At 37.9% G+C, this 26,546-nt stretch overlaps 1 protein-coding gene across 2 annotated transcripts in view; it reads right to left on the reverse strand.

Moving 5' to 3' along the window:
* Positions 1–7,004: 7,004 nt before the first annotated feature.
* Positions 7,005–26,546, reverse strand: part of LOC111147255 (KIAA0895 ortholog) — a 71,242-nt gene continuing 51,700 nt past the window's right edge. The window contains exons 3-7 of one of the 2 annotated variants that reach the window (XM_022503183.1): positions 18,128–18,271; positions 17,430–17,562; positions 16,609–16,914; positions 11,606–11,703; positions 7,005–7,438 (exon numbers count right to left, since the gene is read on the reverse strand). In XM_022503183.1, coding sequence (XP_022358891.1) covers positions 7,277–7,438; positions 11,606–11,703; positions 16,609–16,914; positions 17,430–17,562; positions 18,128–18,271 — 843 coding nt within the window. In that variant the 3' untranslated portion in view covers positions 7,005–7,276. The remainder of the gene's footprint in view (positions 7,439–11,605; positions 11,704–16,608; positions 16,915–17,429; positions 17,563–18,127; positions 18,272–26,546) is intronic. The other variant, XM_022503182.1, reaches the window with a different exon arrangement.

A 26,546-nucleotide genomic window follows, 5' to 3' on the forward strand; every position in this document is an offset into this window, starting at 1 on the left:
CTTCCTTTTGAGCTAGGCCTGCATTTCTATAAACTTTCCTCTTAGAACTATTTTTGCTGCATCCCAAAGATTTTGGACCGTTGTGTTTTCATTTTCATTTGTTTTCATGTAGTTTTTTATTTCTTCTTTGATCACTGGTTGACCCATTCATTAGTTAATAGGATGTTACTTAACCTCCAAGTATTTGTGCTCTTTCCCCATTTTCTTTTTGTTTGTTTGTTTAATTTCTGGTTGATTTCTAGTTTCATACCATTGTGGCCAGAAAAGATGCATGGTATGACTTTGATCTTTTTGCATTTGCTGAGACTTGTGTTGTGGCCTAATATGTGGTCTATTCTAGAGAATGTTCCATGTGTTCTGCTGTTTTAGGATGGAATGTTCTGAATATGTCTGTTAAATCCATTTAGTCCAGTATGTCATTCAAAGCCACTGTTTTCTTGCTGATTTTCTATTTGGTTGATCTGTCCATTGATGTAAATGGAGTGTTAAAAGTCCCCATTATTTCTTTTTTGTTTGTTTTTAACTATTTTATATATTTGGATCCTCCCATGTTAGGTGCATAAGTATTTACAATTGTTACATCTTCTTGTTGGATTGTCCACTTTCTCATTATATAATGTCCTTCTTTGTCTCTTACAGTCTTTGTTTAATGTCTGTTTTGCCCAGTGTTAAGTATTGCTACCCCAGCTTTCTTTTGGCATCCATGTGCATGATAAATATTTCTCCATTTTTTTTTTTTTTTTTTTTTTGTGGGTACCCTTGGGTTTGTGTATAAGATTTTCTGCATATAGCAGTCTCTCTGAAGTTAATGGTCACTAAGTTTAAAACCATTCTTTACTCCTCTTCTCTCCCCCACCAGTACATTTTAGGTATATGGTGTCATATTTTACATCGTTTTATTTTATGGATCCCTTGACTGATTTTCTTTTAAAGAAATACTTTTTACTGCTTCTGTGTTTTTTACTTTTTCATACTTTAATATATGATCTTCCTTTCAAAAACTCCCCTTTAATATGTCTTGTAGGGCTGGTTTAGTGGTCATGAATTCCTTTAGTTTTTGCTTGTCTGAGAAACCCTTTATCTTTTTTTTTTTTTTTAAAGATTTTATTTATTTGACAGAGAGAGAGATCACAAGTAGAGAGAGAGAGAGAGAGAGGAGGAAGCAGGCTCCCTGCCTAGCAGAGAGCCTGATGTGGGACTCGATCCCAGAACCCTGAGATCAGGACCTGAGCTGAAGGCAGAGGCTTAACCCACTGAGCCACCCAGGCAGCCCCTTTATCTCTCTTTCTATTCTGAATGATAGCCTTGCTAGATATTCTTAGCTACAGATTTTTTTCCCTTTCTGCACTTTGAATATATCATGTCACTCCCCTCAGGCCTGTAAAGTTGCTGCTGAAAAATTAGCAGATAGTCTTATGAGGGCTCCTTTGTATATAACTATCTTCTCTTACGGCTTTAAAATTTTTTTTTTCTTTAGCACTACTTTTTGCCATTTTAATTACTATGTGTTTTGGTGTGGACCTCCTTGGGTTGAATTTTTGGAGAAATCTCTTGACTCTGGATCTGGATATTTGTTTCCTTCCCCAGATTTGGGAAGTTTTCAGATATTTTTTTCAAATAAAGTTTCTGCCCCCCCCCCTTCTTCTGATATCCCATCAGGCAATTATTACATTTGATGGAGTCACTGAGTTCCCTAAGATATTCTCAGTTTGCATTTTCTTTCCTCTCCTTTGCTCAGCTTGGTTCCTTTCTATAACTCTCTCTCCCAGGCATTAATTCATTCCTCTGCTTCATCTAGCATCCTATTTATTCCATCAAGTATTTTTAATTTCACTTAACTGTGTTCTTGATCTGATAGGTTCTTTTTTATCTGTGTTAACGGTCTCACTGATTTCCTCAACTCTTTTCTCCAGAGTGTTTTCATGATCATTAAGTTATCTACCAGCCATGTTATTTATATCTCTTTTGCTTCGATCTCTTGCTGTGATTTGGTTCTGTTCTTCCATTTGGGAGATATTTCTTGGTCTCCCCATTTTGTTTGACTTTCTATGCATTAGAAAAGTCAGCTACTTCTCTTGCTTTTAATGATAGTAGCCTTATGAAGGAGAGGTCCTATAGTGCCTTGCAGTGTAATGTCCTATTCCCCAGGGCCTGGTGCTTGAGGGAGGGTCTCTTATGTGTGTTGCATATCCTTTGCTATTGAGTCTTGGCCTCTTTTTCCTTCTTCCAGTTGTCTGCAGGGGCTGTCTTTGCCTATTGTAGGCAGTGTTTGGTCACCAACGGTGTGTGGGGGGATGAATTTTAATGAGGTTATGTGCTTGTAAAATGAGACCTGGTCCTACCACCACCAGGACAGAGGTTCCACAAGACACACAGGTCTGGAGATGTGGTGTTGGCAGAGTTTGTGTAAGTCTTCTGGGGGACCTACAGTGCAGGAACTCAGGCAAGCTAGACTAGGAAGGGCAGATCTGCTAGAGCAAGGGTTATGGAGCTTGGTGTAAGCAAATTAGCTAACGAGAAGCAGCACTGTACTGGTTCCTGCAGATGCCCACTGTTTGGGGCGGGTGCGAGTTATGGAGAGGTGAGGAGTGGTTGGAGAAGGGAAATGGCACCTGTTAGTTCCTCTGTCCCTGGAGGAGTCTCTCCGTGATCTGTCCAGCCATGCTTTGAGATGAGGAAACCACTCTCCCTTTGGTCTGCCCCCAGCATGTTTCAAACTGCTGATTCTATGCTGTATCTGCATGAGCTGTTTGTTGAGCTAAGGGCAGGGACTCAGCTTCCTGATTCCCTCAAGGATCTCCCAGAACTGAGCCCGAAGATTTTTTTTTTTAAATTCCTGGCTTTAAGTCATTGGTTTTCAGAACTCCTGAAATTCGGTCCCTTTAACTTACTTTTTTTCTTTTTATTTTTTTACTATGTTATGTTAGTCACCATACAGTACATCATTAGTTTTTGATGTAGTGTTCCATGATTCATTGTTTCCATGTAACACCCAGTGCTGATTGCAATACGTGCCTGCCTTAATACCCATCACTGGGTTAACCCATCCCCCCAGCCCCCTCCCCTCTGAAACCCAGAATTCATAGTGTCTCATGGTTTGTCTCCCCCTCTGCTTTCCCCACCTTCATTTTCCCCTTCCTTCTCCTAATGTCCTCCATGCTATTCCTTGTGTTCCACATATACATGAAACCATATGATAACTGTCTTTCTCTGCTTATTTAGCATAATCCCCTCTAGTTCCATCCACGTTGATGCAAATGGTAGGTATTCATCCTTTCTGATGACTGAGTAATATTTCATTGTATATACGGACCACATCTTTATCCACTTACCTGTTGAAAGACATCTCAGAATGGCAAAAATTAACAAGGCAGAAAACAACAAATGTTGGAGGATGCAGAGAAAGGGGTACCCTCTTACACTGTTAGTGGGAATGCAAGTTGGTACAGCCACTTTGGAAAACAGTATGGAGATTCCTCAAAAAGTTAAAAATAGAGCAACCCTATGATCCAGCAATTGAACTACTGGGTATTTACCCCAAATACATAGATGTCGTGAAAAAAAGGGGCACATCGAACCCCCACATTCATAGGAGCAATGTCCACAAAAGCCAAACTATGGAAAGCAAATATTATGGAGATTCATCCTCCCCATTCGTGGGCTCCCCAGTGTGAGTCTGTTACCACCCTTCTCTATGCCACTAGCTCCCTCTCCACAGTGGAGGGTCGTTGTCTGTTTTGCTCCCAGACTGCACTGTTGCCTTTCCTACCTTCACTGATGTGGCCCCTTCCTAGCACTTAGTAGTGGAGTTTGTTCTGCCAATCTTTGGGCCATTTTCTGGTAAGAATTTCATTTCATTTTATTCTGATGCAAATGCTATCTATGTGCTTGCTGCTTTTAAGATTTTTTTATTTTTGGTAGTTTTTTAATAACGTTTCTTGGAGAAGTTTTCGGAGATTTTTTGGTAACCTAGGAGTTTCATGAACATGGATATCCAAATTTCTCCTAGGATTTGGGAAGTTTTTAGCCTTTTTTTAAAATAAGCTTTCTTTTCCCTTCTCCCTCTCTCCTCTGCAAGTCCAATAATTTGAAAATTATTTCTTTTGATTGTATCCTATAGATCACATAGACTTTCATCACTTTCATTTTTTCTTTGTTCTCCCATGACTGGATAATTTCAAAATTCCCATCCTCTCATATTTTTTTGCTTGATCCTTTGATGTTGGTGCTATTATATTTTTCATTTCATTCATTGTATTCTTCTATTCCAGAGTATGCTTTTGTTCTTTTTATGATATCTCTTTATTAAGCTGCTCATTTTTTCATGTATTGTTTTCTTGACTTCATTGAATTGTCTTGTATTCTTATACCTCATCGAGCTTCCTTAAAACAGATACTTTGAATTCCTTATCAGGTAAACAGATCTCCATGTCTTTGGGTTTGGTTACTAGATTATCATAATCTTTTAGTGGTGTCATGTTTCCTTGATTTCTCATGTTCCTTAGAGTTTTGAATTGTCTTTGTATTTAAAGTAAATTAAGATGAAATTATCCCTCTCTCCTTTTCCCTTCACCCATGAGAGTATAAGCTGAACTAATTAGGAGAAAGGTGGAGTGTGGTAAATTTAGTATTTCCTTATAAACAAGGATATTAGAAGACAAACATAATCAATAATTACCACCCAATAAAAACACAGAAATACCACAAAAAATATAATTAAGTTTTCAAAGAACAGAAGTTTGCATGCATACATAGTCTCATATTTCATTTGAGAACCTCAGCGCTCTTTCTACTACAGCTAAACATAAAATGCCCAGATATATACAAAACATACAAATTTTAAACAATTTTACAAAGTGAAAATATAAAGAAATCAAGACTGGACTTATGTCTACAATTTACTCTGAATCCCATCTGATGTGAAAACCTAAGAGTTTATCAGACTTTATATTTGATACAACTATATGTTAGAATTACAGTGGACAAAATTAAAATCCTAATCCTCAATAGCCTATACTAAAAACTATTAAAATTAATGCAACCTTCAACTATTCTAAGTACTGTTGATATAATTTTCAATTTATTAAAACTTCAATTTTAAGGGAACAAAACTGACCTTAATGCTATTTCAGGAAAGAGAATAAACATTAGCTAAATCTTTAATCCCAACTTTTAAAGCTTCGAGCTCTTTAGGTATTCTGCTAATCTGGAACTATTTTTGGTTCATTGCTAACTTTTAAAATATCTTAAGACAACCAATGTGATTGAAGGTCTGTTTTTTGTTTGTTTGTCTGTCTGGATAGCACTGGTTTTTTTTGTCTTTATACCAAAGCAATAAGGCAAGAAAGTATTTCTTTTTCCAAATCAGATAGAGAATATCCATTTTTAAAATTCAGGGACTAGCATCATTGTAAATAATCCTACCAACAGGATATTAAGGCTTCTGTGATTTTCCTTTACATTTAAACCATAACATAAGAGTAACAGTGTTATTGCCTACAAATGTTGAATTTGTAAGCATGTGGGCTTAAATCACAGGACATAAATATTGTCATTTCTGTCTATATTTCCATTCCAGTTAACAAAACACCATTTTCACAATCATCTTGGATAAGTTTGAAAAATGCTACACCAAAGCTGAAACTGGATGACCCTGCTACAAGGAAATATGCTTGAGGGGTCAAGAGTGTTTTCCAGTACCTGGTTAGTGTTGGCACAATGTGCCCAAAACCTGCACAGAGATCTAGAGGCCACACTCCAGCCATCAGGACACGTGTGTGCGTGCCTTTAATGGTCCAAAGGGCCTGGCCTGCTACTTACCAAAGGTGAGATGTGTGGCTTTCAAGAATTACCAGGTGCCAGTTAGAATACATCCTGTTTGTGGCAACATTCTTCGAGGCAAGCCCTTCTAGATATGTGAATGAGAAAAAATCACATAACCTAGCCTGCAGAAGAGTTCCTATAATCTTTTCCTAGCATGAATGTGGACCAGGCTTTGCAGTAGGCATCTACCAGTGTTAGCACCATATTTAAACCTGAACTGAGGTAAAGATGAACTCTGATAGCTTTGGGTAAAAATTTCAGTAGCAATTTTGAATGGGTGTTTACAGCAGTGCTCTTCCTGATCATTAAAATAAGTTGTTTGAAGAATCATTGGATCCCAAGTATATATATCCAAGATATATCAAAATTGGTAAGTTAATAAAGAGCTAGGTGTGTAAGCTTTTAACAGAGAAAATGCAGCAAAACAGAATTCTGATTTTTGAAAGCAAACTAGGTTATTGTTGGGTTGATGAAGTCAAAGATTTTGACAAAATATACTGAGCCAACATGACCGGGCCAGTTTATCAAACAGCAATGTTTAGGAATTCCATTCTCCAGCGCATGGTGAAGTCTATGGTAGACACTACCTAGTCAATATCCAGTGCCTACAGGAACTATATTAGTCGATTTGTGTCTTGCTAGTCGCTCCATTTAATAAAAAGGTAAGTAGCTTCTCTCTTCCCCAACTATTTTAATCTATGTAGACAAACCTCTCTGGAACTTTTACTTATTTTGTATGAAGGAATAGGAAGGGAAAGACCCTAAAACTTAAAATCTTGAAGGGACATAATATGTTTTAGCAAATAAAGTTTAGTTAAGAAATAATTGAAAATGAGGTAATTCTCTAATTTAGTTCCTATAAACTGATAAGGTGAAACAATGTGGAAAATAAAGAACTAATGAATACTTTTCAAACTACTTTCCCCCTCTCTTTAACATTACTTAACGTCTAAGAGAAATAAAAAATCTTAAATACAGCTACATCTGGGGAGCATAATAAAACTAATTTTTCAAAGGAGAATTACCATTATTTATAAAATAAAATATAATTTTGGGAGTCTGAATTCCAGTGTTCTATCTCTATAGTCAGGGCTAGTCTTGGTGCTCAGGCAGAAGCACCAAGGAGCAATGCTCACTGCCCAGACAGCCTATCACTCAATTTGACCAAGATTCTTCAAAAAAAAAAAAAAAAAAAAACCCAAAAAACTCACCAGTAGTATTTTCGCTGGACTCTGTTGAGATTCAGATAAAAATAGGAGGAACTTTCCCCTGCAGCCTATAGAAACATGTTAAGGAAACAGTTTAAGGTTTGTACTTAACTTTTAAAAATTCAGCTGAATACTGCAGATCATTCTACAGAAAAGTCATGTAAACAGTCATTGTTTTTATAAATATGCTGGTGCTAACCGCACCTAATTGGTTAATAGATTAGCTACATCTGTAAGAATGCTGATTAATATATAAGATCTTTCAGTTCCCTGTCGGTCAGTTCATTCACTTCCATAATTTTCTCTAAATGTTCCATGTATCGGCCATGGTCCTGCAGGAAATGAGGGACCCTCATGTTTTCAATAACTGCCAATCCTTTCAAGCGATCCACATCTTCATAAGAGACCTGAAAAGAGGAAGATGGGTTCATTTTTAAATATAGGTAACATCTTCCCTAAGTCTTAAGAGAAGTTTTATGGGGACTCTCCCTCAAATTACTTTAATACCTGCAAAATAACAAAAATCAGTGGCTTCCATTCCTTTACCATATTAAATAAGAATGTATTGAGGCACCTCGGTGGCTCAGTAGGTTAAGTGTTTAACTTCTTGATTTCAGCTCAGGTTGTGATCTCAGGGTTGTGAGATCAAGCCCCACATTGGGCTCACGTACTAGGCATGGAGCCAGCTTGAGATTCTCTCTCTCCTCCCCCACATCTGAATCCCTACTTTAAAAAATATATATATATTTATCTGCCTGCTAATACCATGACCATATAAAAAAACAAGTCAATATTTAACACTCTATCTTGAACCTATACCCAGTTTGTTTAGAAATTACACCACTAAACTTAATACAGGTATGTGAGAGACTCTAAAACCTAAACAAATGTCTGGACTAAATCTAAATGAAAGAACCCAGGAAAATTGTGTTTTACGTTAGATTCTCTTTGTGAGAAAGTATGCTATAAAAATGTTTTAATTACTTATATAAGAAGCCAGTCTTTCATAAATATTTACATTGAGTTTATGGATGAAACTCTAAGTTCTATAAATTAACATTGCAACTTTAAATTCCAAAACATGGCTGGCTTTAAAAACTACTGTCTTCTGACCAATACCGTAACCTGATTCGGTAGAAAGGCTTTAAATAAAGAAATCATGTTCATTTATATTTTCATAAATTTTTTTTTTAAGATTTATTTATTAGAGAACACACACAAGCAGGAGGAGGGGCAGAGGGAGAAGCAGACTCCCCACCTAGCAGGGAGCCAACATGGGGCTCAATCCCAGGACACCAGGACAATGACCTGAGCCAAAGGCAGACACTTAACAACTAAGCCACCCAGGTACCCCTTAAGTTTTAATTTTTAAGTTACTGAAATTATTTTATTATTTATACCACTAAGTGTAATGAAAATAGATGTGTTGTTGATACTGGTGTGGTTTAGTAATTTTTTCTTCCTTCCTTGACTGAGGAGACCTATCCATAAATATGTCCAAGAGATAACAGCCTAGGTTTCCTTTTAGGTTTTTGGTGTTTAATCCATGTTTAGTTTATTTTTGTGTATTGTGTAAGAGGGTGGTCCAGTTTCATTCTTTAGCATGTAGCTGTCCAGTTTTCCCCAGCACCATTTATTGAGGAAGTGTTCTTCACTGTATATTCTGCTTCTGTCAGAGATTAAATGATCTAGGCTGTCCTATTCCACTGATGTATGCATCCATTTTTGTATCAATTCCATACTGTTTCAATTACTATAGCTCTGAAGTATATCTTGAAATCTGGGATTTTATACTTCTAGCTTAGTTCTTGTTTATTAAGATGGCTTTGCTATTTGACATTATTTGTGGTTCCATACGAATTTTAGGATTATTTATTCTAGTTCTGTGAAAAATGCTCCTGGTATTTGGATTGGGATTGCACTGAATCTGTAGATTGCTTTGAGTAGTATGGACATAATTAATTCTTCCAATCCAAGAGCATAGTGTATCTTCCTACTTGTTAGTGTCATTTTCAATTTCCTTCATTAATGTCTTCTAGTTTTCAGAATATAGGTCTTTCATCTCCTTGGTTAATTTATTTCTAGGTATTTTATGCTTTTAGTACAGTAAGTGGAATTGTTTTAATTTCTCTTTCTGCTTTGTTATTATTGTATAGAAATGCAATAGATTTCTGTATATTTTGTATCCTGTAACTTTACTGAATTCATTTATTCTAACAGTCTTTTGGTGGAGTTCTTAGGGTTTGTTTTTTTTAATATATAGTATCAGGTCATCTGTAAATACTGATGGTTTTACTTCTTACTAATGTGGATGCCTTTATTTCTTTTTCCTGTCTGGCTGCTGCTGCTTCTAGGACTTCTAGGACTATGTGGAATAAAAATGGTAAGAATGGACATCTTTGTCTTATTCCTGATCTTAGGGGTTTTGAAAAGCTTTCAGTTTTTTCATTGCTGGCTGTTGGGTTTTAATTTATGGCCTTTATTATGTTGAGGTATGTTCCCTCTAAGCCTACTTTGTCAAGGGTTTTTATCATGAATGGATGTTGCATTCTGTCATTTTTTCTTCATCTATTGAAATGATATGGTTTTTATTCTCTTATTGATGTGATATATCATGACTGATTTGCAAAACTGAACCACCCTTGCATCCTAGGAATAAACCCCACCTACTCATGGTCAGTGATCCTTTTAGTGTATTATTGAATTCAGTTCGGGTATTATTTTGTTTAGGATTTCTGCATCTATGTTCATCAGAAATACTAACCTGCATTTTTTTTTTTTTTTTTTTTTTTTGGTAGAGATTTTGTCTGGTTTTAGTATCAGGCTAATGCTGGCCTTGCAGAATGAATTTGGGAATTTTCCTTCTTCTATTTTTTTGGAAGAGTTTGAGAATTATATTTACTCTTCTTCAATTATTTGGTAGAATTCATCCATGAAGCCATATGGTTCTAGCTGTTGGGCGTTTTGTTTTTTGGGAATTTATTTATTACTGATTCAGTTTCATTACTAGTAAGCAGTCTATTCAAATTCTCTACTTCTGGGGCGCCTGGGTGGCTCAGTGGGTTAAAGCCTCTGCCTTCGGCTCAGGTCATGATCCCAGGGTCCTGGGATTGAGTCCCGCATCTGGCTCTCTGCTCAGCAGGGAGCCTGCTTCCTCCTCTTTCTACTGCCTTTCTGCCTACTTGGGATCTCCGTCTGTCAAATAAATAAAATCTTTAAAAAAATTTTTAAAAAATTCTTTACTTCTTCCTGATTCCATTTTAGAGGATTGCATGTTTCTACTTTCTATTTCTGTAGTACCAGTTATTTCCCCACTTTCACTTCCAGTTTGAGTCCTCTCTTGAGTCTGGCGGCTAAAGGTTTATCAATTGTTTTTCTTTAGAAAAACCAGATCCTGCTTTCATTGATCTTTTCTATCTTTTAGTCTCTAGTTCATTAATTTCCACTCGAATTTTACTGCTTTGTTCTTTTCTAGCTCCTCTAGGTTAGGTTGTTTGAGATTTTGTCCCTTGACGTTGGCCTGTATCACTATAGACATCCTTCTTAGAACTTCTTTTGCTGTGTCCCAAAAGTTTTGGACCATTTTGATTTGTATACCCACTGTTTAGTAGCAGTAATTCTTCAACCATCCTGAGTTGTTTTTTTTTTTTTTTAATATTTTATTTATTTGACAGAGAGAGAGATCACAAGAAGGCAGGGACACAGGCAGAGAGAGGAGGAATCAGGCTCTCCGCAGAGCAGAGAGCCTGATGCGGGGCTCGATCCCAGGACTCTGGGATCATGACCTGAGCCGAAGGCAGAGGCTTTAACCCACTGAACCACCCATGCGCTCCATCCTGAGTTTATTATAGGAAAGAATGAGTAAACATAATAGATATAATACTGCAGTTGGTAAACACAATTTTCATTTGAAGAAAAGGGAGACACACATATGGAATGGGAAGAAAGATGTAAAAAACTTGCAGTGTGTGATGTGAATTAGAACACCCTATGATTTAAAATAAATACATGATTTGCTCACTGGAAAGACACAGAAGCATCAACATTCCAGAAGTAATAAGCACACCTAGTACTTGTTTTCTAAATACCATTTTCACTAAAAGGAATCCAGCCTTCCATGGAGAAATATCTTGTCTGAGATTTGGATAAGATGGACCCAGAATATTTTACTTTGCCAGAAAACAGGGTGGCATGTTTTTAAAAACACAGGAGCAGCCACTGGAAGGGATGAATAAAAAAGCACTTAAGTCCATAATAATACTGTTAAAAGGGGGAGTGAAATGTAACAATTTGAAGATCTCTATTTTGCGACACTAGTGTAGTTAACTGATATGGGCAAAGATCATCAATGGATGTTAAAACCATTCCTTGAAAGGTTGTTAAAGAACAGTACATTCTTAGGTATTACCCTACAGATTACTTAATATAAAAAAGAAAGGTACCTTTTATGAGGGAGAGATCTGGCAGTAATTAACAGTAACCACTGGAATCTGAATCTTATTTAATCCTTAAACCAAGCCTAAGGAAATGATGACCTGGTGTGTTCTAGACTACATGCCACTGGTCTCACTCACCTTGCCCAGGGCAGTCAGTAGATGAAAGTCAATGGTCTCTCTGTACCGGAGAATTTGCAGGATCCCATCCAAGTATACCTGGTCTTTACTAAAGCAGCCTAGAGGAAGACAAGAGCTTTTATTTTCTAATATTAAAAAAAAATTACTAAGTAATTGCTACTAACACATTCCCTTTACTGTAGGCATCAGTTCTAAATAAAAATGGTAAATTAGAATTAACTATCTTCATAATATAAAATGCAAGGTCTTAGGTAGGACCAGGATAATGTGCAGACTGGTAGCTTCCCTTTATGAATTTCTTTTCCCATTCCCCATAGTTAAAACAGCATTTTTTCTAATTATAAAGAAACATTGATCATTTAAAATATAGCACTCTTCATAACCTGAACTCCCATGTGCAAGGAGGCACTTGGGGCAGCAGGGAGGATTGGCTATAGCTCAGTAAGTCTCACGTGGGGCAATGTGGAGATGGGAGTTCAGAAACTCATAGTTTTTAAAAATACCACCCCTCACCCCATTAAAAACAGATATTGATACTCTTTCTCCATGTGAAAACAAGAATTAGAACGAGATTTAAAAATAGAAAAAAACAGGGGCGGCTGGGTGGCTCGGTGGGTTAAGCTTCTGCTTTCGGCTCAGGTCATGATCTCGGGGTCCTGGAATTGAGTCCCGCATCGGGCTCTCTGCTTGGCAAGGAGCCTGTTTCCCCCTCTCTCTCTGCCTACTTGTGCCCTCTCTCTGTCAAATAAATAAATAAAATCTTTAAAAAAAAATAAAAATAGAAGAAAATATGAAGACACAAAAAGGAATAGCTCATGAAATCTGAACTAGTTGAAGTGTTCCACTTACAAAGAAAACTTTTCTCCCATCATGACATAAATTGTGTAAATTTTATAAAATTCTGCTTTATTAAATGGACTAAAATTGTATTAAGAAATTACTTTTTTTCAGTATGCTAATAGCATGGGAATTATGGAAAAAAGGTGGAACATTTTTTCAACTAGGTTCAGATCTCATGAGTTGTTTTCAGGAGGAATAAAACTGTCCTTATCAGTAAAGACTTACAGGTAGAGAACATACATGGTATTTGGAATTGGCTTTAAAATACTATAGGAAAATAGGAACTTAGAAGAATAGATGATCCACAGCTAGGAAATGTTGATAATTACTAAGATGAAGTGATGTTTAATGAGGGTATATCCTATTACTTTTCTTTTGAAAATCTGAAATTTTTCAAATTTCAAATTTTTAGTATTAAACAGTTTTCTTTAAAAAAAAGTTATGTGAGACAACCTGGGTGACTCAGATCATGATCTCAGGTTTGTAGGACAGACCTCCTCGTTGGGCTTCATGATCAGCGGGGAGTCTGCTGGAAAGTCTTTCTCTCTCTCTCCCCCTCCAGTTTTCTCACTTGTACCCCCCCCCCCCCAAATAAATCTGTGAAGAAAAAACTAGACTAACATGATAGGCAATATGAAAGCTCTGTGCCTCAGGGTACAGAGCACTAAAATACAGACAAGTTGATCTGAAAAGGAGATGGGAAATGACAGACACACTTTTAATCTGAAACTGAGCCTAGAGTGGCTTTGCATACATGAAAGGCAGGGGACAGATGTCTTCCTCCTCTCTGCTTCTTTTCTTGCATGGTCCTGGCTCTCAGGTACCACCACTTTCATACAACCACATCACAGGCAATTCTTAATGCAGATTGGGCTGATAACATAACCATCACAGACTGGGGTTATTTCCAAGCTTCATTTGAGTTTTACATACTTTTAGAAGAAAAGAATGTAAAGTCCAAATGACTTTTAAATGAACATTTTCTAATTTTTGCCCTTTTCTCAAAAGCATTTTTTGCCTTATAATCTACTATTTTATTAAAAAACAAAAACAAAAACAAAAAAAAAATTACCAAAACCTCTGTGGGCAATCTGAAGTCTTAAAGCTGACAAAACTTACACTTTCTATTACAGTAGCAAACTTATCTGAACAAGAAATGTTTGGAAATCTCAATATGCTTCTGAATCTCAATATGCAGCACTGTGCCTGTATCTCCTTGCCTCTATTTTCTTTAGAAAAATAAAATAATAAAAGTGCTAGAAATAGGGACGCCTGTGGCTCGGTTGGATGACTGCCTCCGGCTCAGGTCATGATCTTGGAGTCCCGGGATCGAGTCCCGCATCGGGCTCCCAGCTCCATGGGGAGTCTGCTTCTCCCTCTGACCTTCTCCTCGCTCATGCTCTCTCTCACTGTCTCTCTCTCGAATAAATAAATAAAATCTTTAAAAAAAAAAAGTGCTAGAAATCTCCAGTGAAACTGACAAGCAAGGATCACAGACAGATGCTGAAACCATGAGATGAAAGGCTGTTGGGAAATAGGACTGTATCTATCACCTCAAAGATTACTTATTAAAAAGGGATAAAAGGAAATGTATTTTTAGAAAAGAAAGAGCTCGCAATCCCCACCTGAAACAAGGATCAAAGTCATTATCTGTAATGGTGAGACAACTGGTCATGAGGTGGCTCCTGCTGTGTGATCTAGTATCATTTATGCAGTATTTTTGCCAAACACCCTTACCAGAATTTAATCATGAGGTAACAATCAATCACATCTAGATTGTGGCCATTCTATAAGAACAGCCTGGATTTTAAATAGAACTCAGTATCATGAAAAAAAGATGGGGAACACTGCTCTGTATTAAAAGAAGCTGAAGAGACACAACCACCAATAATAATGCCTGGGCCCGGACTGGATCTAAATTTGAAAACAAAAACAAAAACAAAAACAGCTGTCAGGAATATTTTTTGAAATATTTGGGGAAATCCAAATATTACGTATTAGTTAAGATTGTTGAATTTAGGGGCGCCTGGGTGGCTCAGTGGGTTAAAGCCTCTGCCTTCAGCTCAGGTCATGATCCCAGGGTCCTGGGATCGAGCCCCACATCGGGCTCTCTGCTCAGCGGGGAGCCTGCTTCCTCCTCTCTCTCTGCCTGCTTCTCTGCCTACTTGTGATCTCTGTCTGTCAAATAAATAAATATTAAAAAAAAAAAGATTGTTGAATTTATGCTCACTTTCTTAAGTGTGATAATGATATTGTATTAGAAGAATGTCTGTATTCTTAGGAGATGCATGCTCAGGGGTTCAGGAATAAAAGAGCAAGTGTACAGTGTACTTTTAAAAAGTCACAGAACATTATTAAGTAAGTGAAAGACAACCCACAGAATAGAGAAAATATTTGTAAATCATAAGAGCTTCGTAACTAGAATATACAAAGAACACCTACAACTCAATAATAAAAATACAAATTACCCAATTAAAAATGGACAAGGGGTCTATTTAGACCCCTTCTCTACAGAAAATATGCAATGAATGCACATGAAAAGATGCTCAACATGATTAGTCATCAGGGAAACCCAAATCAAAGCCCCAATGACAAAGGACTCACCGGGAAGATGGTTGAGAAAGGATCCTAAGCTCACCTTGTCCCAGGTAGACCTAGTTATGAATACCCATGTCAGTGTAAATACCCAACAGAAAACAACCAACAGACTGGCAGAACAGACTCTCCACAGCTAAATGTAGAGAAGAGGGCACACTGAAAAGGGTGGGTAGGGCAGAGATGTGGTCAGAAACCAAACTGACCCAGAGGACTATCCTCAGGAGAGGACACCGTTTAAGGATGGGGAAGGGTGAGAGGAACATTGCAAGCAAAGAGAAAGGAGAGGAGCAGACCCTATAACACCTACCCCAAACATAAGGGACCCACACTGCAGAAACAAATCCCTATAACGTTTGGCTTTGAAAGCCAGAGGGACTTAACTTCATGAGTTCTTATAGTTAGTGGGGCTTAATACGAAGAACTTTAAAAATCACCAAGCTTAGATTTGGGGGAGCCAGGGAGCAAGAGGAAATTGAATCCTTGCCCTTAAAGAGACAGCATAACAAACAGCCCCACTGAGATACAGCATAGCAGCAACATTAGGTAGGGTATATGAGAAGGAGATTTATGTTTACTAATCTCAGAATATGTGCTGGAGGAGCAGGGATCTTCAGGAGACTCCTCTAAGAAGAAAAGAGCTGACAGGTGCCATTCCTCTCCCTGCCCCAGCCTAGATACATAGACACGTGCAAGAACAAGCATACTCTCCGCCTAGCTTGTCAACAGCATACCCTGCTCTCTCAGCCCACCCTTGCAGGAGTTCTTCAAAGCAGCTGCAGGTCTCCTCACACAGCAGACCCTTCACACAGCTTCCAAACAGCACACCCTACCCCTGCAATCTCCTGTGGATCCACCCCCTCCAACCTGGCCTCCACAGGAGTTTTCCCAGACAGCTGTAGGTCCCCTCCAGCAGACCACTGGGGATCTCGCTGGCCCCACATGCCTGGCCCCAAATACGCAGCACTATAGAAGCTCTTCTTCATAAGTCCACTCTTCTAAAGAGCAGGAGACAGATGCAGCTGAATTTCCTAACACAGATAGAGTCAGAAAAAACTGGGAAGAAAGAGGATATGTCCCAAATAAAAGAACTGGACAAACTTAGAGCCAGAGAGCTCAACACTGTTTATGCCGTAAGCTTGACAGAGAATTTAATGGTCAAAGAGAACATTAGACAGTGGTGATAGCTGCACAACTCCATGAATATTCTAAAAACCACTGAGCTATATATTTTAATGGGCAAACTGTAGGTCAAATGAAGTAGAGCTGTTTTTAAAATGAGAGCAAGAAAAAGCAGAACTGGCAAAATGTTAATAATTGGTGAATCTAGAGGATGGGTAATATGAGTGTTAATTCTATCATTTCCATATTTGTATAGGTTTGAAATTTTTCAAAATGATAACTGAATAAAGAATGCTAACAAAATATGGTTTGGGAAAACTAGCACTGACCTCAAGTAACAAAGGTTTAATTTTTCACTAGTGAGTGATTTCTCTGGTGGATAGGGATGTAATCAAAATCAACAGACAACTAACCATAAGGCAAACATACAATCAAGGGACACCCACCTGGTTGAGAAGTGTCAGTCCATCCCCTCTTGGCTCGTACACAATAATCCCATCTTGTATTGGGGTCCTTGACAAACTTTCCAATATCTTTGAAGAGTTCGCAGAAAGACATTTGGCTGGCTCGATAAACAGTGTAGTAGAGGAGGGCCGCCCTCCATAAAAAGGGGTCTTTTCTAAAAAGGACGCTGTGAATACTTGCCAGTCCTTCCTCTGTGGGATTGTTTGGCTTTAGCTCATGTTTTTTACGGCCAGTCCAACTGTTCCATGGCTGCTGAAGGTTGTTAATACCTCGAAAATAATGTGTGCCTATGGAGAAGAAAAGACATGTGAAAAACGGGAAGTGACATTTTAATTCTTTTCCGAAAAAGATTCTACCAACAGTTCTAAAACCAAATTGATGTGTACCTATGAATCAAAATAAAGTGGAAAATGACCTGACCCTAAAGCTTTTTGAAGGAGGTACTCTTGCCTTCAGAAGGACTGCATGTATCATTCAAAGAAGTGTGAGTTTTGTACAATTTATTTTCTTAAAGGGAAGAATCAGAGACTTGATATCTGAAAGGAATCCAGCATTCAGTTCCATTTCCCTTGGTTTCAGAAACACAGGCGAACTGAAATCCAGGAGTTAATCCAAGCTCAATACAGCTACATGGTACTGAAGAAATCTAATCTGAACTGAGACATTAATATCATAGTTCAAATGAAAACTAACAATTTCATTACCTTTTGCCAAATACTGCTAAGAAAAAACCCATTACAAAAAGGTTTCTTTGCAGCTGATTTCTGATATTATAAGTGAACAAATGAAGGGCTACCCCTACCTATTTCATGCCTCAGCATTCCCTCCAGCCAGTGCTCACGTGCTGTGGAAACATTAATGGTCAGTGTTGGGCACCCATTTACCACTGTCATTGAAGCTCGGGAAAGCAGATCTTCAGTGAGATGAACTACAATCTAAGAAGAGGACAAAAATACATTTATATAAAACAAAATGTAGAGGCTGGGGAGAGGAAGCTTTCACAGGAAACAAGAGACCCATAAACCAGTACATTTTTATTTTGCTTGTGCCAATTTGAATCTCCCGATACCAAGAAGATAATAATTACTTCTGACCTTTCCACTTCTAAGCATGGGCAACTCAAGAGCCTCTCCTGGACTGAAGAAAAGTAGAGGGCTGTGCTGAGGAAGCAGTGCCCTGTTGTGCTCTCAAATACAGCCCCCCCCACCCCCGCCCCAGTTAAAATGATGCAAAGGATGGTACACAAGCCAGAGACCACTTCACTGCTTGGTCATTCTGAACTGGCTGCTAATAAGAGGAGGCCACTGAGGCAAATTGCTTCATTATAATTTTCATTAAAAAAAATCCCATAATCCCATAGGCTTTACAGAAAGGGTAGTATAACTAAAGAAAAACACAAAGAAGTTGAACACAACAATTCAATATAGTGAGATCTCTGGGTGACTAATTTAATGAGCAGTTAAAATGCCGACAGCATCTCGCGTCACTCCCGACTCATACCTCACCCAGGCAGCCTTCTTTCATCATGTACTTCCGAACATGACTCCAGATTTGAGTTTTAGATAGCAGGCTGCCACCAGTGGCCTGCTCAAACTTTTCATAACTTCCATATTTCTGTAAAGTCAGTTCCATAATATTGATGGACTGTAAAAAACAAACAAACAGGGATAATGAAAATAAATAATCTCTTATTACTTGGAGGTGAGTAATTAAGCCAGTTATATTCTTAGGGATCATGACCTGTGCTGTGTTTATTGACTTCCAAATGAAACTGCAAGGGAGGTACCATATCTAATCCTAAACAGCTTTCACTCATTATCACAAATTTTTACAAACGTCTCTACAAATCCTCTTTCCCTTCACAGCCTAAGAGTTAAAGGTACTAGTGTTGTCATTTGACAGGCTGAGAAGGCAAGGCAGAGGGGCTCCTTGGCTTCTCTAAGACCATCTGGTGGTCTGGCAGGAGAATTCAGAATGGAAGTTATGTCTCCAGATTAATCACTAAATTACAACTGCCATTTAGATAAAAAGAAAAATAGCCCCAAGTTTTAAGAACACTCAAAAGAAACAGCCATTCTTCTCTGATAATCTTATAAATCTAAAGTTTTCCAGGGCTCGTCTTTCAAATAAAACAGTCTCAACATTACTAAAAACACTTTTATCTTTCATTCAGGGCAGGGTACTACCTACTACTCATTCTTTATAAATTTTTACTTCAAAAGAATATGAAAGTTGAGATCTAAATACAAATATGCAGAAAGGAAGACTTTAAAAAGCTAGAGATCACCAGTATCTTGGGAAAGCCACAAGGAAGGAAAACATAAGGAAAATGATCTTTAAAAAATCTTTTGGGAAAGAAGCTAGAAAATCCACTTTATGATGTCTAGTTTCTGGACTACTGTCAGACAAGAAAATATTTTCCAAACAATAAGCTTTAGAGTCAGACTAACTTCTTGTGTTGATGTCCCAGTTCTGTCCCTACTCTGGCTGTGTGACCACAGGCAAGTCATTTAACTTTTTACCAAGCCTTTCATTTTTAAATGGGGTAACAATGTCTACTTCATGGTTTTGTTCAAAAAATTTAGTCAATCTTTGTAAAGCACAGCGTCTGGGGCCTAATAAGTCATCAGTACCTGTCAGTTATTACTACATCATCATTGTTGTCATCGGTACATTCATTCTTTCTAAATGCCACCACTGTAGATAGTATGCCCAACACAAAAACTAGAAAAACTCACACATTACAATTCAACATCTATTTCCCTGTTGGAAAAATATGTATTACTAATAAACAAGGCATGTGTCATAAAGTTATAACAAGAAATGGCTTCAACAAGCTTTGACTGGCTTTTGTTCCCAAAACTGTTATCAAAAAGGCTACAATTCAAAGTGTGGTCCAAAGGCTGGCAGCATTGGCTTCATATCTGAGCTGGTTTCAAATGCAGAATTTTACCCCCACCACACCGATTGAATCAGAACAAGATCCCCAGGTGACTGATGTGCATGGTAAAAAGAAGGATCTCGGAGAACTGGAATACAGCACAAAAACCCCAGATGCTAATTATTTATATGACAACTATTATAATTAAAAGAATAAAAGCTCACAATTAAAAACCCGCTTCAGCAGATTAGCAAAGCTTTTTGCATATACCAGTCTAATGATGACTAGTCATCAATGTATCAGAGTGAGAAGAATATGAGAAATCTGGCCCTAATTCCAGGAAAGACAGAAGTGGTACCTTCTATATTGGACCATTATTTAGACCTAAAAAAGGTTAAGGAAATATATTATAACCTGCAATTACAGGCTTTTAAGTATTTACTTAATTTCAGATAAAAATAGCTTTTCTAGCATATGCTTACTCACAAGAAAAAATGTTATTTGGTTACTATGTAGTCCCCCCTTATCTGCAGGGGATATGTTCTAAGAGCTCAGTGGATGCCTGAAATTGCACTGAGTACCAAACCCTATGTACACTATGTTTTTCCTATACAAACACACCTATGATAAAGTTTAATTTATAAATCAGGCATAGTAAGAAGCTAACAGTAATAATAACAAAATAGAACAATTTTACCACTATACTGTAATATGAACGTGGTCTTTCTCTCAAAATCTCTTACTGAACTATACTCACTCTTCTTGTGATGATGTGAGATGATAAAATGCCTATGTGATAAAGATGAAGGGAGGTGACCGACACAGGCAGCATTAGGCTACCACTGACCTTCTGACAACATGTCAGAAAGAGGATCATCTGCTTCCAGACCAAGGCTGATCTTAGGTAACTGAAACTGCACATAAGGGGAACTTCAGTGTTTATTATGTAAGTTATAAGCAGTTTACAGGATTAAAATTTAAAAATTAATTAATTAAAAAATTAAATACAGGCGTCCTGTTAGTATTAGTAGAAGGCTAGTAAGTATTCATATCCATAATAAGTATTCATTCATATTCATAATGGGAAACAAAAATTTGATAGGGAATTTATACTGAGAAAGAACCCTATAAATGTTAGGATGAAACATGCTTGGCAGTTTAACAACATTTAGGCAAACTTTATACCCATGTACTAAATATTGGATCAAAGAATGAATAAAAATAGTGGGGTTTTTGGGGGGGGGGTGGTTGATTTTTCCAACAAAATGATATACAACAGAACACCACATCCTTCATTTCATCTTGCTACTGGCATCACAATAGCAACACTACCTGGGAGCTATACTGATGTTCCCCAAAGGTTAGGTTAATATGATGTCATGTGCAATACTTTTCTTTAAAGAGCCTATTTTCAGGGCACCTGGGTGGCTCAGGTGGTTAAGTGTCCAGCTTCAGCTTAGGTCATGATCCTGGGGTTCTGGGATCAAGTACCGTGACAGGCTCTCAGGGAGCCTGCTTCTCCTTAGCCTTCTGCCCTCTGCCCCTAGCCCCCTTGTTCTAAAAAATAAATTAAAAATCTTAAAAAAAAAAATAAAGTGCCTATCTTCTTGTCATCTCTGTTGATTTCTTCATCAGTTTTTCAACTGGTCCAACCTAGACAGATTTGTCAGTGAGCATATAGATCTCCAGTATCCTTCACTGACCTCCAGGAATAACTTCCCAATCTTATCTGCATTGGAATAGCCCCCAGCACAGAGAAAGAAACAGTGGCTAAATGGGTGGATAAATTCCCGGGAGAAGTCAGAAATGCTGAGTGGTCACTTCATCAGTGAATATTTTTATGTTACCATTTCTGCTTCCCTATGTAGCCTCAACTGCAGGCTACAAAAATTTTATGAGTATGATCTCAGCTTTGGAAAAAGGAAGAGGCAATAAGCAATTTAAGAAGGCACAAGGAAACCTGTAAGAATATTCCCAAAGGCTGCTGTTCCTATTTGGGATGGAGTGATGGGCTGCATTGAGGTTTATTATCTGTACTTTTCAGAAGTTTTAAAATGCTTTACAGTATGAATATATTAATGTTATGATCAAGGGGAAAAAGCCATTTTCCTGTTTTACTGAAGTATGACTGACAAAAATTATATATATGTAGGTCACACCATGTGATGTGTTTTTTAAAGGGGTACAATGTAAATATTTAATATCTGTACACACTATGAAATGATTACCATAATCAAGTTAATTTGACACAGCTATAACCTCATGTAATTACCATTTTTTTGTGTATGGTAAAAGCATCTAAAAGTTTAGCAAATTTCAAGTATACAATATAGTATTATTAACTTTAATCATCATGCTGTACATTAGATCCCCAGGACTTACTCAGCTTATAACTGAAAGTTTGTACCCTTTGGTCCACATCTCCTCATCCCCCCTCCAACCAAGAGTTTTTGTTTTTGTTTTTAAGAAAAAAGAAGGGAGAAGATCATCCCTTCTCCCTTGAGTTCAGAGACTCCCTATCCATACAACTTGGGAGAATCATGCTTTCACATGCCTCATCCACATGGCTAACTACTTTAAGAGGGAATAAATTTCATGTCAAATCTCTCTACTACATTAATATCATCATTAAAGTTAATCAAAAAACATTTCCCGATATTACATGGTGGAGAATTAAAACAAGAAGTGGCTTAATTATTTTTCTCCAATCATTGCTTTCAATTTGCCATCCAGAATTTCACCTTCCTATCCCTGAATATCAGTTTCTTTAGCTTTCCAATAATTTTCAAGTATTCAAAAAAAGTCCATTTCAAGCAAACTTAATCCAACTTAAAATGTCAATCACATCTAATTTACAGTTCTTTCCCCTCTCCCAGGACAGGTCTGCCCTGAGGCCTAAAGAACCTTCACTGAGAAAGAAAGGTATTAATAGTGACGTGATTCCTTCTCATCCCTCTGCAGTTATCTAGGCCTCTCTTTCTCTTCAGTATACTGAGGGCTGGGAGAAGGAAAGAATAATTCCTAAGCGGCTGGTTCAGCTGTGGTCCCCCTTCCTTGACTTAAATGCTGGTGCAAGAGGTCCTCTAAAGCAGATTACCAACAAAACTATGAAACTTGAAATCCCAGTAGGAACAACTAAAAGACTCAACTGACTTACTGTATACCCATTTTATTAAATATATACAGTCAGTGAAAATTATGCTGACAAAAAGGAAATGCTGACAGTTTTTAATGACATGAAAAGATACAAATATGTAAACAAAAGTATACTAACGTCAATTATGAACACCATTAGGCATGGGATAAGAAACACTAAATGTGAATAGTGATTATCTGTGGATGATAGAATTATGGGATTTTATTCTCTTCTCTATACTTTTTTTTTTAAAAGAGAGGTAGAGGGGCACCTGGGTGGCTCAGTGGATTAAGCCGCTGCCTTTGGCTCGGGTCATGATCTCAGGGTCCTGGGATCGAGTCCCACATCGGGCTCTCTGCTCGGCGGGGTGCCTGCTTCCCTCTCTCTCTCTCTCTGCCTGCCTCTCCATCTACTTGTGATCTCTCTCTGTCAAATGAATAAATAAAATCTTTAAAAAAAAAAAAAAGAGAGGTAGAGAGGAGGGGGAGGACAGAAGAAGAGGGAAAGAGTGAATCAATCAGGCTCCACACCGTTCTCCCACTTGCCAGTTAGTCGTTGATATCTTTTCTCTGGAGTATTTCTATTAAAAAAAAAAGAACACATGGGGGGAAAAGAAAAACTGAAAATTCAAAAAGATATTTTTCTGTTGTAATTTTTAGGCAGTGCAGATTGCTGCTAGGAAGAGTTGGTATGGCTTGCATTCTTGGGGCCTAATCATGGAGCAAGCAGCCACTTCTCTCAGCCATGAGGAGATTTAGCCCTGATTTATCCATAGACATCAAATATATTCTCTACTTCCCTCCAACTAAGAATAGCAAATATACACAGTAAACAACCAGACATTACATAATTTCATTGATCAGTTTTAAAACTCCTGGAACCAAAACAGCTTAATATACACACATGCTTTTATCCAGATCTCAGTCCCCTAATCTGCAGAAATCTGACTTTGTACTTTTCCTTTATGTTCATTCTTAATAGCTGGCCAACTCTTCCATTGCCATGTTAGAAAGTGACATATAGAAAGGCCCAGAGGAGTCCTGATGACTGTCCTTCTGAGAAGATAATGTGGCAGTTGACTTAATTTTTGAACAATACATAAGGTACCTGGCACTGCTTTATGGTGGATCCTTACTGTGGCGCCAAGAAGGGGTGCACTTTGCCTGGATCGTGGTTGATATATTCAGCTATACAACCCCTCAACCACCTCTCACCAAAATGACTAGGAGGAGGGAGACCCAACAGAGGGAAAATTCAGAGACTGTGCCCTCTGAGACAGAATTATTGGATATGGACATAAACAGTATGTTGGAAAGGGAATTCAGGGTAACAATCACCCGGGCAATGGCTAGGTTGGAGAAGACCATTAGTGACAACATAGAATCTCTAAGGGCAGAAGTAAGGGCTGATCTTGCAGTACTAAAAAATGCTATCAATGAGATCCAATCTAATCTGAATACTCTTACAGCTAGAGTAACCGAGGCAGAAGATAGAATTAGTGATCTAGAAAACAAACCAACAGAAAAGAAGGATCAGGAGGAGGCCTGGAACAAAACAGCTTAGAAGCCATGAAAACAGCATCAGGGAAATAAATGATGCCATGAAACATTCCAATGTCAGAATTATTGGGATCCCTGAGTGGGGTGGAGACAGAGAGAAGACTAGAAGATATAGCTGTAAAAATTCTGTATAAAAATTTCCCTAATCTGGGGAATAGAACAAGTGTTCATGTCCTAGAGGCAGAAAGGACACCCCCCCCCCAAAGATCAGCGAGTCTAGTAAGACATCCAGACATTTAATTGTGAAATTCACAAATCATAATTTCAGACAAAAGATCTTAAGGGCAACTAGGGGGAAGAGATTCCTTACATACAGAGGAAGGACCATCAGAATAACGTCAGACCTGTCCAGAGAAACCTGGCAAGCCAGAAAGGGTTGGCAAGACATACTCAGGGCACTAAATGAGAAGAACATGCTGCCAAAAATACTTTATCCAGCAAGGCTGGCATTCAGAATGGATGGAGAGATAAAGAGCTTACAAGACCAGCAAGGCTTAAAAGATAATGTGACCACCAAGCTGGCACTACAAGAAATATTAATGGGAGTTCTATAAAAGAAGAGAGAACCCAAGAGTGACAGAGAACAGAAATTTAGAGACAATCTATAGGAAAAAGGACTTCACAGGCAACATGACGTCAATAAAAACTTACCTTTCAATAATCACTTTCAACGTGAACAGCCTGAATGCTCACATAAAACGGCACAGGATTGCAGGCCAGATAAAATGACAGGACCTGTCCATATGCTGTCTACAAGAGACACATTTGGAACCTAAAGATACATGCAGACTGAAAGTGAAGGGATGGAGAACCATCTTTCACGCCAGTGGGTCTCAAAAGAAAGCTGGAGTGGCAATTCTCATATCAGATACATTAGATTTTAAGCTAAAGACTAGTCAGAAATACAGAAGGACACTACATCATTCTTAAAGGGTCTATCCACCAAGAAGATCTAACAACTGTAAATATTTATGCCTCCCCAATAGGGGAGCAGCCAACTACATAAGCCAACTGTTAATCAAAATAGTCATATTGATATGAATACATTAATTGTAGGGGATCTTAACACACCATTCTCAGTAATAGATCATCCCATCAGAAAATCAATAAACAAGGGCTTTGAACGACACATTGGACCAGATGGACCTCATAGATACATACAGAACATTCCATCCTAAAACAACAGAATACTCATTCTTCTCAAGTGCACATGGAACTTTCTTCAGAATAGACCACATACTGGGTGACAAATCAGGGCTTAACTGATACCAGAAGATTGAGATTATTCCTTGCATATTCTCAGACCAAAATGCTTTGAAACTGGAGCTCAACCACAAGAAAAAGTTTGGAAGGAATTCAAACACTTGGAAGCTAAAGACCATCCCCTGCTCAAGAATGTTTAGATCAACCAGGAAATCAAAAAGAACTTAAACAATTCATGGAAACCAATAAGAATGAAGACACATTGGTCCAAAACCTATGGGATACAGCAAAGGCAATCCTAAGGGGGAAATACATAGCCAGCCAAGCCTCACTCAAGAAAATTGAAAAATCCTGAATACACCAACTTTCTTTACACCTTAAAGAACTGCAAAATCAACAACAAATTAAGGCAACCCAACACACAAGAAGGGAAATAATCAAGATTAAAGCAGAGATCAATGAGTTAGAAACTAGAGATACAGCAGAACACATCATCGAAACAAGAAGCTGGTTCTTCGGGGCGCCTGGGTGGCTCAGTGGGTTAAAGCCTCTGCCTTCGGCTCGGGTCGTGATCCCAACGTCCTGGGATCGAGCCCTGCATGGGGCTCTTTGCTTGGCGGGGAGCCTGCTTCCTCCTCTCTTTCTCTCTCTGCCTGCTTGTAATCTCTGTCAAATAAATAAATAAAACCTTAAAAAAAAAAAAAAAGGAAGCTGGTTCTTTGAAAGAATCAATAAGATCGATAACCACTGGCCAAACCAATCCAAAAGAAAAGAGAGAGAACCCAAATTAATAAATTATAAATGAAAGGGGAGATATCATGACTAACACCAAGGAAATAGAAATAATCATCAGAAATTATTATCAACAGTTATATGCCAATAAGTTAAGCAACCCAGAAGAAACGGAGGCATTCCTGGAAACCTATAAACTTCCAACACTGAAACAGGAACAAACTGAAAACCTGAATAGACCAATATCTAGTAATGAGATTAAAGCAGTGATCAAAAACCTCCCAAAAAATAAGAGCCCAGGACATGACAGATTCCTTGGGGAATTCTACCAAACATTCAAAGAAATAATACCTATTCTCCTGAAGCTGTTTCAAAAAATAGAAACAGAAGGAAAACTTCCAGACTCTT

Source organism: Enhydra lutris, unplaced genomic scaffold, assembly GCF_002288905.1.
Source record: "Enhydra lutris kenyoni isolate GAN:26980312 unplaced genomic scaffold, ASM228890v2 scaffoldscaffold16, whole genome shotgun sequence".
NCBI lineage: Eukaryota > Metazoa > Chordata > Mammalia > Carnivora > Mustelidae > Enhydra > Enhydra lutris.